This window comes from Zeus faber, assembly GCF_960531495.2.
Source record: "Zeus faber genome assembly, chromosome: 11".
NCBI lineage: Eukaryota > Metazoa > Chordata > Actinopteri > Zeiformes > Zeidae > Zeus > Zeus faber.
In genome coordinates this window covers 33870428-33883598 of record NC_137205.1, presented here as the reverse complement: position 1 = coordinate 33883598, position 13171 = coordinate 33870428, and the positions used below count along the sequence as shown (strand labels likewise).

Sequence of the window (13171 nt, the reverse complement as noted above, 5' to 3'; positions counted from 1 at the left end):
CAGGGGGGAACATAGGAAAAGTACTCACCAATACATACCAGGCTACCCAAACTGGGTAGACGGGATCAGCAATACAGTACTCACCCAACCCTAACCCTAACCCTAACCCTAACCCTAACCCCTAACCCTAACCCCTAACCCCTAACCCCTAACCCTAACCCTAACCCCAACCCCAACCCCAACCCCTAACCCCTAACCCCTAACCCTAACCCTAACCCTAACCCTAACCTAACCCTAACCCCTAACCCCTAACCCTAACCCCTAACCCTAACCCTAACCCTAACCCTAACCCTAACCCCTAACCCCTAACCCCTAACCCTAACCCTAACCCTAACCCTAACCCCTAACCCTAACCCCTAACCCCTAACCCTAAACCCTAACCCTAACCCTAACCCTAACCCTAAACCCTAACCCCTAACCCCTAACCCTAACCCTAACCCTAACCCTAACCCTAACCCTAACCCTAACCCCTAACCCTAACCCTAACCCTAACCCTAACCCTAACCCTAACCCTAACCCCTAACCCTAACCCTAACCCTAACCCTAACCCCTAACCCTAACCCCTAACCCTAACCCTAACCCTAACCCCTAACCCCTAACCCTAACCCTAACCCTAACCCGTAACCCTAACCCGTAACCCTAACCCGTAACCCTAACCCCTAACCCTAACCCCTAACCCTAACCCTAACCCTAACCCTAACCCCTAACCCCTAACCCTAACCCTAACCCTAACCCTAACCCTAACCCCTAACCCCTAACCCCTAACCCCTAACCCTAACCCTAACCCTAAGAGCAGAAATATCCCAAGGACAAACAAAGGTAGAACTTACCCAAACTCAACAAAATCCAACTAACAAGAGCAGAAATATCCCAAGAACCAATTGGCTGAGGGACACACACCAGGGAATTTATCAACCCACGGTGGCCTGCCTCAAGGGGAGGGTGTATAGTGGTTTAAAAGGCTGCAACACTCAATGATCCTGAGGTACACTACTGATGAATGTGTCCTAAATTATTAAATAAACCAACATGATATTCAGACTGAGGAACTTAAGGCACACAACACAGGATTAAAAGTTTAACATAAGATGGGAGTCAAAAAACTCAACCAAACAAACAAAAAGCCACGCTTCCTGAAGTACGAACAAACAACTAAGGTGCCAGGAGATGACATGGGTTACGGGAAGTGACAGGAAGTGACAGGAAATGACAGCAGTTGACAGGAGGTGCGGGTGTGACAAAGCCGACAGGGGTGACAGGGGGTGACAGGAAGTGGCAGCAGGTGACAGGAAGTGGCAGCAGGTGTCAGGAAGTGACAGGAAGTGACAGGAGGTGACAGGAATTTACAGGAAGTTACAGGAGGTGAGAGGGGTGCCAGGAGGTCCCAGGAGGTGACATGGGGTGACAGGGATGACAGGAAGTGACAGGAAGTGACAGGAAATGACAGGAGTTGACAGGAGGTGTGGGGGTGACAGGAAGTGGCAGGAAGTGACAGGGGGAGACAGGAAGTGACAGGAGGTGACAGGAAATGACAGGCGGTGACAGGAAGTGGCAGCAGGTGACAGGAAGTGACAGGAGGTGACAGGAAGTGGCAGGAGGTGACAGGTGGTGTGTGGGTGACAGGAAGTGGCAGGAAGTGACAGGGGGAGACAGGAAGTGACAGGAGGTGACAGGAAATGACAGGAGGTGACAGGAAGTGGCAGAAGGTGACAGGAAGTGACAGGAGGTGACAGGAAGTGGCAGGAAGTGACAGGAGGTGACAGGAATTTACAGGAAGTTACAGGAGGTGAGAGGGGTGCCAGGAGGTCCCAGGAGGTGACATGGGGTGACAGGGATGACAGGAAGTGACAGGAAGTGACAGGAAATGACAGGAGTTGACAGGAGGTGTGGGGGTGACAGGAAGTGGCAGGAAGTGACAGGGGGAGACAGGAAGTGACAGGAGGTGACAGGAAATGACAGGCGGTGACAGGAAGTGGCAGCAGGTGACAGGAAGTGACAGGAAGTGGCAGGAGGTGACAGGTGGTGTGGGGGTGACAGGAAGTGGCAGGAAGTGACAGGGGGAGACACGAAGTGACAGGAGGTGACAGGAAATGACAGGAGGTGACAGGAAATGACAGGAGGTGACAGGAAGTGGCAGCTGGTGACAGGAAGTGGCAGGAGGTGACAGGAAGTGACAGGAATTTACAGGAAGTTACAGGAGGTGAGAGGGGGTGACAGGAGGTGCCAGGAGGTGACATGGGGTGACAGGAAATGACAGGAGTTGACAGGAGGTGCTGGGGTGACAGGAAGTGGGGATGGTAGATCAGGAGGTAGAGCTGGTGGTCTAGTGATCTAAAGGTTGCTGGTTCGATCCCAGGCTCCTCCTGCTAGCATGCTGTAGTGTCCTTGAGCAAGACACTTAAGTGACAGAAAGTGACAAAGCCGACTGGGGTGCAGGGGGTGACAGGGAGTGACAGGAAGTGACAAAGGTGACGGCAAGTGACAGGAGGTGACAGGAGGTGACAGGAAGTGACCAGTGACAGGAAGTGACAGCTGAAAACTTAAAGTCAGCTATAAATAATCTTCAAATCGGATCTGAAATCTGCTCGTATTGATTACACACAACATTCTTACATCGTGTGTGTGTGTGTGTGTGTGTGTGTGTGCCTGTGTGTGTCACTATATCTGACCTCTCCAGTTTCAGAACATCCACAGCTGTAGGAGTAGAAACATTCTCTCTCTCTCTGTCGTTTCTGCTGTTGTGACATGACTTACTGAAAATAAAGGAACCTTCAAAGGCTCTCGCTCTCTCTCACTCTCAATAACATCATTTTGACTTTAACTGGAATACACATTACTGCATCAAAAGGTGGGTCTGTCTATCCGTCCTTTGGTTAACTGTCTGTCTGAATGTCTGTCTGCTCTATGTCTGTCCGTTCTTTGGTTAACTGTCTGTCTGGTTACCTGTCTGTTCAACTGTCTATCTGGTTAACTGTCTGTGTGGTTAACTGTCTGACTGGTTAACTGTCTGACTGGTTAACGCTCTGATGAGTTAACTGTCTGACTTGATAGCTGTCCGTCTGCTGATGTTTAATTTAAATGGAGAACTCAACAGGAGTCAAAAACACTGATTAGAAGATCAGTATATATTAGGTGCTGGTAAAACATCTTAAGAACATGCACAAGGGGTCTGTTGAGAGAGAGAGAGAGAGAAAGCGAGCTCTGGGGGCCGGCTGATTAGTCTCTGTGGTGACCTCTGGCAGACGTTCTAAATGGTGTAAAAGCTGAACATTGCTTTGTCACACAAGTTTGACATTTCAACAAAGATACTATGAGACTAAATAACATGAAGCTATATCAGGCGTGGGCAACTTTTTGCTTCGAGGACGCTATTTAGTTTTTAAAACTGACCGACGAGCCAGACATTTATAGATGAGGCGAAAAATGAGCGAGCATAAAGTGTAAAATATATGTAAAATCTATTCCCCTCTTATCCAATTTTTTAATTAATAAACTCATTTTTAAATAAAAATTACAACAACTCACCATTCATGGATTTAATGAGAACAATGTTGCTGGTCTCCCTTTCTTGCCAGCGCATCAAAATCTGGTGCCATTTTCGTTGTGGAAACTTGAAGGACGGCTCTCAGGTGTTCATCAGTAAGTGGGGCTCTGTGGCATGTTTTGTTTATGTTCATCACACTGAACGTCTGTTCACACACATAGGTAGAACCAAATAACAGCAGTATCCTCTGTTCATACTCTATGGTAGAACCAAATAACAGCAGTATCCTCTGTTCATACTCTATGGTAGAGCCAAATAACAGCAGCATCCTCAGTTCGTACTCTATGGTAGAGCCAAATAACACCAGCATCTTCTGTGCAAACTGTCAGATGTTTGAAAACATTGTCTCATTCAGCGAAGCATTAAAAGTATCCAGTTTGAGGGAGTGGAACTTCTCCTTTAGGACAGACAGACTGGAGATCAGCTCCAACTGTAATTCCTGTGATGCTGTCTCATAATCAAATGACAAGGGACATGACATCAGCTGAAGTAACTTCTCAAACTTTTCAAAATCAGAGAATCGATGGCAGAATTCTCCATGCAGGTCGTCCAGCGATTTAATGTATTTGCTCGTATGTCGGGGGACTTCTTTCAGAGGTACTAGCTGTGGAAATGCACAAATGATTTGTTTGTCATTTGTTTAGAGAAGAAAGTCAATTTTACCTTCAAGGCTTTCACGTTTGAATACATGTCGTATACAAACTGATACAAACTTTCCCTTGTAGCTTCAATTCCAGCTCATTCATGAGTGCCAATATGTCCACAGTGAACACCATGTGACAAAGCCAGTGTGCGTCTTTGAGCTCGGGAAAATCATCGTAATTCAGCAAAAAAATATTTTGCAATCCAATCTTTGTTGAAAACCCGACACTTTCTATCAATTCTGCGCTTTTTTGTCCGCTCATTTTGTTATGGGTGGGGTGTCCCGGAGTACTGGGTGTTCCAGGGTGCTGGGGTGTTCCAGGGTCCTTGGATATTGCAGAGCACTGGACTGTTCCGGTGTTCCAGAGTACTGGATTGTTCCAGATTACTGGGGTGTTCCAGGGTCCTGCAGTGTTCCAGAGTACTGGAGTGTCCAAGGGTACTGGGGTGTCCCACGGTACTGGGGTGTCCCGGAGTACTGGGTGTTCCAGGGTGCTGGGGTGTTCCAGGGTGCTGGGGCGTTCCAGAGTACTGCGGTTTCTTTTTATCTGACTGTCTGTCTGTTAACCTACTGTTTACTACTTGTCTGTTCAACTGTCTTACACAGATCAGATAAGTTTGGTCTATTTTGTTGGCTCTACTTCCTGTTTGGTTGGCTCAACTTATTGTTTAGTTCGCTCTACTTCCTGTTTGGTTGGATCTATTTCCTGTCTGCTTTGCTGTGTTTTCTTCCTGTGTGTGTGCTGTGCGTGTTTTTCTGTACATATTACTGTGTGTTTCTGTGTGTTACTGTGTGTTACTGTATGTGTTTCTGTGTTACTGTGTGTGTTTCTTTGTGTGTAACTGTGTGTGTGTTTCTGTGTGTTGTTGTGTGTGTTACTGTGTATGTGTTTCTGTGTGTGTTACTCTTTGTTACTGTGTGTGTTTCTGTGTGTTGCTATCTGTGTGTGTTTCTGTTTGTGTTGCTGTGTGTGTGTTCTGTGTGTTACTGTCCGTATGTTTCTGTGTGTGTGTGTGTGTGTGTGTGTGTGTTTCTGTGGGTCTTACTGTGTGTTTTTCTGTGTGTGTTTCTCCTGCACCCCCTGCTGGTGACGTCAGGATGGCCTTGCCCCCCGGTGCTCTGGAGCCATTTAGGCCTTTCAGCCGCTCCTCCCTGGAGGAGTCGCAGTGGCACTATGAGGAGGCACACGAGGAGCGACGGAGGAGAAAAGAGAAGAAAAAAGAGGTAAGCATGCTACCAGCTAACCTGCTACCAGCTAGCTGACATTACATTGATCTTTATGATTGATCGGTGATCAGGTCGCAGAGGAGGATCTTCCTCATCCAACCATGGAGCTGGAGGCCGGTAAGCTCCTCCCCTCTATATATGGAGCCCCACCCCCTGAGCTTGTCAACACCCCACTGGAGGAGCTGGACCCCTTCTACCAATCACACAAGGTCTGATCCATCTCATCAATCTGATCAATTTACACCTTAAAAACATCTTTACCAGGATCTGACAGGGATTATCTTCTCTCCACCTTTCTACCTGTCTACCTGTCTGTCCATCTCTCTACCTGTCTCTCTGCAGACCTTTATTGTGCTCAGTAAGGGAAACACCCTCTTCAGGTTCAACGCTGATGCTGCGTGTTTCCTGTTCAGTCCATTCAGTGCCATGAGGAGAGCGGCGATAAGGCTGCTAATCCACCCATATCCTCAGATTATGTCAGACTAAAAAAACAAACCCCAAAAAAAAACAATAATAATCATTAATACATGTTCAAAGTTCAAAGTGCACTTTATTGTCAATCTTACCATGCAACACGTAATTACAAAGAGGATCAAAATTGTGTTTCCCCATACTCCAAATGTGCAAGTAATATTTGTAACACACAACATATGACATGAAAGTGCAAAAAGACAACAATAATAGACACAAAAACACAACAAGACTAGGGATAGTCCTAATATACTCAAGAAGTCAAATTAGGTATGTTATTAAGGTAATAAGGTGCAGTACAAAGCTAGCAGCAAGAGGAAACATATGTATACCAAGGGGATACATATGTATTGTAAAAATGTAAATATTGTGCAGTGAGTTGGTCTTTGTGGGTGTCGTGTCCATGTCGTGTTTGGTGAGTTTAGTAGTCTGATGGCCTTTGGAAAAAAGCTGTCCCTGAATCTGGTGGTATTGCACCGCATGCTGCGGTATCGCTTGCCAAAAGGTAGGAGGGTGAACAGTTTGTGTGCTGGGTGGGTGTGGTCCTTGATGATATTAGTGGCTCTCTTGCGGCAGCGAGATGGGTACAGGTCCTGGATGGATGGTTGTGCTGTTTTGGTGATCTTCTCTGCTGTCCTGACCACTCTTTGTAGGGCTTTCTGGTCAGCAACAGAGCAGCTGCCATACCAGACTGAGAGGCTGCTGGTGAGAATGCTCTCAATAGCACCCCTGTAGAAGGTGGTGAGGGCAGAAGGGGGAGGTCAGCTCTTCTCATCCGGCGAAGGAAGTAGATGCGTTGCTGTGCCTTCTTTACTAGGGAGGTGGTGTTGATTGACCATGTCAGGTCGTCTGTGATGTGCACCCCCAGGAACTTGGTGCTCTTCACAGACTCCACTGCACTGCCATTGTTGGTGAAAGGGATGTGTGGTGTGTTTTTCTTTCTGAAGTCCACAGTTATTTATTTTGTCTTGTTTGCATTGAGATGTAGATTATTGTTGTCACACCAGTTGATGAGTTGATGTACCTCGTCTCTGTAGACTGAGTCGTTGTCGTCACTGATGAGGCCCACAACTGTTGTGTCATCTGCAAAATTAATGAAGTGGTTCGAGTTGTATCTCGCACAACAGTCATGTGTCACCAGTGTGAACAGAGGGGACAACACACATCCTTGGGGGACACCAGTGTTCACAGTGATGGTCTCTGAGGAGTTTCTGCCAACTCTTACTGTCTGTGGTCTATCAGTAAGGAAGTCCAGTAGCCAGTTGCAGAGTGGGGTGCTGATGCCTATTTCACTGAGTTTATTTACCAGGTGTTGGGGGATGACGGCATAGGTGGAGTGCTGTTGCTATGACATCATCAGTGGTGCGATTGGGACAGTATGCAAACTGGATCAAGTGTAGTGGGGAGACTGGATGTTATGTGGGCATTGACCAATCTTTCAAGGCACTTCATCATGATGGGCGTGAGTGCTATGGATCGGTAGTCATTCAGTGTTGAGGCTGGGGATTTCTTCGGTAGCGGTATGATGGTGGTGGCTTTGAAGCATGCTGGTATGATGGCTTGGCTCAGAGAGGTGTTGTAGATATCCGTGAGAACATCTGTAAGTTGGTCAGCACAGTCTCTCAGCACACGCCCCAGTATGTTGTCAGGACCTGCAGCTTTTCTGGGGTTCACCTTGAGTAGGGTCTTCCACACATCAGCAGGGTCCAGGTGAAGTGTAACACTGTCCGGGCAGGTCCGGGCTTTTGTTGGTGTGGTGGTGTTGTTTTCCTCAAACCGGCTAAAGAATGTGTTAAGTGTGTTGAGGAAGTCTGTGTTGTCCTCACACGGTGGGGGTGTTGGCCTGTAACCGGTGACTGACTGGATGCCTTGCCACACGCGACTGGGGTCTTTTGTGTCTGTGAAGTGTGATTGGGTTTTCTGTCCATAGGCACGCTTGGCTGTTTTCACGCCCCGGTTCAAGTTGGCCCTAGCAGCTTTAAGGGCGTCCTTGTTCCCGGACTTGAAAGCAGCGTTCCGTGCTCGCAGGAGTGCACGTACCTCCCTGGTGAACCAGGGTTTGTCATTGGCTCTTGTTGTGATGTTTTTGATGACGGTCACATCGTCCTTGCATTTGTGTATATAGCCTGTTACAGACTCTGCCTGTATATTCCGTTAGGTTGACACGATGGTTGGTAGTGGCAGCCTCCCTAAAACCAAACTATGCATTCAAAACAGTCTTGGAGAGCTGAGGTTGCTCCTTCTGGCCATGCTCTGATCTGCTTCACAGACGGCTTACTCCTGGTCAGAAGTGGTTTGTAAGATGGCATTAGCATAACAGATAGATGGTCCGAGTTCCCCAGGTGGGGGTGGGGAACAGCTCTGAATGCCTGTTTAATGTTGATGTATACCTGGTCAAGAATGTTCTCTCCCCTGGTCGCAAAGTTCACATGTTTGTGGTAATGTGGAAGTACTGTCTTCAATTTGGCCTGATTGAAATCACCAGTGATTATATAGACAGAGTCTGGATTAGAGTTCTGCATTGAGCTCACAGATTGATACAGTGAACATTTACATTTAGTCATTTAGCAGACGCTTTTATCCAAAGCGACTTACAATTGTTCAAACACCGACGGACGCAGCCATCAGGAGCAATTAGGGGTTAATTGTCTTGCTCAAGGACACTACAGCATGCTAGCAGGAGGAGCCTGGGATCGAACCAGCAACCTTTAGATTACTAGACCACCAGCTCTACCGCCTGAGCCACCATCCCGCCACCATCCTGAAGACAGTGCGTCCTTAGTTATAGCACTAGGTGGAATGTAAACAGCTGTGATGTAGATAGCTGTGAAATATCTGGGCATGTAGAATGGTCGGCATTTACTGTTATAAATTCTATATCCGGAGAACATTGACTTAAGACAATTTCAGCGTGAGTGCACCAGTTGTAATTGATGAAAATACATACACCACCTCCCCAAGATTTTCCGCTGAGAGCATGGCTCCTGTCCGCCCGGAACGTTGTTAGTCCATCCACTTGAATGGCGTTGTCCCGAACGTTCTGTTTAAGCGACGTCTCAGTGAGGATGATGGCGCTGCAGTCTCTCACCTTACTTTGCGTGGTAAGAACCAATCTGAGGTAGTCCATTTTGTTTTCCAGTGAGCGGACGTTGGATAGCAGGATAGAGGGAAGTGCAGGTCTGTAAGGGTTGGCTTCTAGCCTGACGCTGATGCCCGCTCGAGTTCCGCGCTTGCTGGGCCTAGCACACCGCTTACGATGCTTGCTGGGTCTCACAGACCGCTTGTGCCGCCTCCGGTGTCGGCCAGTGGTGGGAAGGGAGTCCGCTACCTTGCTGACCCCTGGGTCTTCCCACTGTAGAATGCCTTGCTCCTCAAGTTCTTCGGGTTCCAAAGCCAGCGTAACTCCAGAAAGATGTTTTGAAATGTTGGAGTTTCGTAGTCCGAGTAATGAGCTTCTGTTGTAGACTATTTTCTTACACGACTGTGACGGTACAGACAAAACATTTAACATAAAACGCACATCACTATCGGGAGCTGGAGTGGCCGCTGCCGACAGGGCGCCGCCATCTTGCGCATGCGTCTCTTCGCGCATGAAGATTGGCTGCATACCAGTTGCTTGTTCATCTACAATACACAGTCCCACATTCTTGGTTTTATGTACATGTTACATATTTTGTGGATTTTTTGGATTTACGTTGTGGAGTTACTTCCATAGTACTTTTAATTTTTTTTTTAATTTTGTGAGTGACCTTGAGGACTGGACTTTTGGAAAATGGCTTCTTTAGGGTCTTAGATTTTTGGCTATTTTTCAGCATCTCAAACAATATCAAATACAAACATTGTTATTACTTTGCATAACAATAACAATAAATACATTTCATTTTATAGATATAATAAAATCATCTTAGCAGTAATTACTACTACTTTGTATACCGTTAATAATCTACAATTGGAAAGTTCAGTTGAATAGATGACTGGTCTATATTGTAATGCAATATGCAGTAGGTTTACGTATTTACGGAGGTTTACATATTTACGGAGGTGTACGATGGTAGTTGAACTTACATAATTTTAGTGGTGACTTTTTTCCTTGAATTACATTTAAATTACATTTTCAATAAGTTACGTTTCCATGAAATACGAAAAACGTTGTTGTAATTACCATTGCATGGCTTCCATTTTTCCGACGCCTTGCTGGATCTTGAATACATCACTCAGTCCCACATTTCAGTGGATTCAACTCAATGTGCTCACGAGTTTTTGTATTTTTTGTATTTTTCATGAATCCGGCAAAGTAGATAAAAGAGAGATAAAATATCAGTCGAACAGATCCACAGACATCTACCAGGTAAAAATATATGTAAGCACACATACACGCCTATTTTGTAATCTCTAACCACTACAGAGTGACCACTTAAATCTGCTTAGTTTAGGTGTAGGAAGCTGCATGTTATTTTTTTACTTTAAACCAAACCTTGTCATTGTTATAACTAACCTATGTATGTAAGTACATGAGCAGTCTCAGTGATGATAGGTGACGTTTGGTCTCATGTGAGTCATTTATGAGGTATTTATGTAGATTTACCTATTTACACAGGTTTACGTATTTTCGCAGGTTTACATATTTACGGCGATTTGCGGGCTTTGAGCGGTCCTGCGGGCTATACCCCTAATAATAAATGTAGCTGCAGGCAGCGATACACAGGTCCAGGTTAGTCATGTTTGGTACGTATTACAGGCTTCGTGGGTTCCGGGATTCCCAAATCTGCGCTCTGTGATTATATGGGACGTCACCTACCATTGATTCTTTCTTAAATCGTTCTCCTTTTGCGGGGATGGGGGTGGCACCAGGCTTGGGTTGGTAGGAGTGTGAGTTCCAGTTCAAGTTGGCGTTTGAGGAAGACCTGCTGCGTCAGCTCTGGGGGGTGTCGGAGAATTCTCATTGCGTGGTCAGTGAGGTAAACTTGTTTTGCTATCGGGACCAAAACTCAAAGCTATAAAGATATTTATTCTGCAGAATAAAGACAAAGATACATATGCACTTTTAACACAGTGGATGCTATCCATTCTAGTTTTACATTTGAAGAAGCCAGTTTTTATGCAGAGAAAAGTTTGGACCTATCCTGAGACTAGCCATGTGATTTCACAGTTACCTTCAGTAACAGCTGAAAACATGTTTAACAAAGAAATACATCAAACACTATCGGTGCCAGGAAAGCATACATTGATGGTCCTTTTATGAGCTAGAAAAATACAGATAACTACTCAAACAGATGTGCCAGTGGTGTGCAGGAATGTGAGATCTCCTGATATAAAAGTAATGTAGTATGTAGTGGTAATGTAGTGGATGTAACGTAGTATCATTCATGAGCATTTTTCTACCACACAGCCTACTTTTGTTCCCAGTGGACATGTTTATTTTTTTAAATATTTTTGTAGGTCCTGTGTATCGGCGACACAAGCAGATCAATAAATCATTCGGATTAATGTGCTGCCATTAACAAACTCAAAATCAGCTTAAAATACATTTCTGTTATGCAGCGGGGCTCCACATAGCTTTAACAATAAATTCAGCTACTAGAGAGGGTAAGAAAAACTGTGAATCACATACCAAAACATTTTAAGGTTTAATGTTAAATTCAATATTATTAAATATTTGTTAAAATAATTTTTACTTATACCCTTCATGGTACAATTACAAAAATACTCCAAACAATAAACCTGAGATCTCAGCAATCGTCAAGCTAACAGCAGACTGACTGGCCTTGATCAATAACATTTGATCAACTATCCATTATCTCATGGTCAATTTGTGTTACCTAACCTTTAATAAATCACACCAATGATGTGTTTTGCTTTGAACTGCAAGTCTTACCTTTTGGCCAGGGAGTACTTATAGTTCAACTATAAGTCACATCATTCTGCCGTCTGTTTTAGAGAAATTGATTATTTGGCATTTCCCATCAAGTGAACACCTTTTTAAAGATATTTTATTTGGCATTTTCATGCTTTATATGACAGTGTTAGTGGGGGAAGAAAGGGGACAGAGAGAGGATGATATGCAGTAAATGGCCATGTGCTGGAATTGAACCCAGGCTGCTGTGATAAGGACTGAGCTGTGTATATGGTGTGAGCTACCGGGGCGCCCCCAAGTTAACACCTTTACTTAAAAACAACAACATGACAATAATATAGCCTGCGTTCAACTTGAGACCAGTTAAAAACCTAGAAGGGCTAATATTAACATTGCAAACACCATTACTTTGTCCTAAATGCTGTGCCTAATTGTGATTGTTTAACAGTTCTTTGAGAGTTCATTCACTAATTAATTTAACCATTGTCTACAATTTGGAAATATAATTTATTTGAATTTGCCAAAGCTCTTAGTACAATGTAGTGATCATGGAGAACATTAAATACTTTGTTGTATCAGGATAGGTAGAATGAGAAAACAACAGCTTAAAACACATACAGAAGTAGACCCCCTGGCGATCACTCAGGTGTCATTTCCAGTGGGACCTGAGGCCTGTTCAAAAGTCAAAATGCAGTCTGGTGCGATAGAGCCTAGTCAGTGTAAGCAATGAATACTAGACTTCATTTCCCGCAATGATAGTCAGTTCTCAAACAGTGACGCAGAGAATGACAACAATGCTGAATCTGATACCAGCGTTATCCCGGACATTTCCGTGGCAGATTTGCCACCACATGCCAACCAAGTGGCGTTTTCAGGGCCCTCCAGCATAGAGACAGACGACAGGGGGGTTGTTAACATCAGTTTATTGTAGAGAGAAGGCTAGGTGGAATTAGCCAGGAGCAGATAAAACATGTGATGACACAGGCTCCTATCCTGAGTGTGTGTGTGGATGGGGTTTTTAAACCTGCCCGCTCGTTAGCCTAACCAACGAACGTTAGGTGTGGCTGCTCTAGCCATCCCATCCATCACAATTTCAAACAGCGTGTCCAGCGTGTCCAACGAACGTTAGGTGTGGCTGCTCTAGCCATCCCATCCATCACAATTTCAAACAGCGTGTCCTGTTCAAATGCTTAAAACTGTGGAAATAAAACACTGAATAGATGGATTGGTTAATATCTATCAATATACAATTTCAACATTAATGAATTCACTGGGTATTTTCAAATTAAAACTTTAAATTTGGCATGCCCAAATAAAAAGCCATTAAAATTGCCAATGTTTTTCACATTTATTTTAGTGTTAATTTTTAGTAAGTGAACACACACATATTCCATTACCTTTCTAGTGCACAAACAAAACAATTATCCCTCTT

The 13171-nt window shown here is 44.9% G+C and overlaps 1 protein-coding gene across 1 annotated transcript in view; it reads left to right on the top strand.

The window, feature by feature from the left end:
* The first annotated feature begins 5290 nt into the window (after positions 1-5290).
* scn4ab (sodium channel, voltage-gated, type IV, alpha, b) overlaps positions 5291-13171 on the top strand; it is a 69713-nt gene continuing 61832 nt past the window's right edge. The window contains exons 1-3 of the mRNA XM_080010161.1: positions 5291-5411; positions 5486-5623; positions 5757-5890. Coding sequence (XP_079866287.1) covers positions 5516-5623; positions 5757-5890 — 242 coding nt within the window. The 5' untranslated portion in view covers positions 5291-5411; positions 5486-5515. The remainder of the gene's footprint in view (positions 5412-5485; positions 5624-5756; positions 5891-13171) is intronic.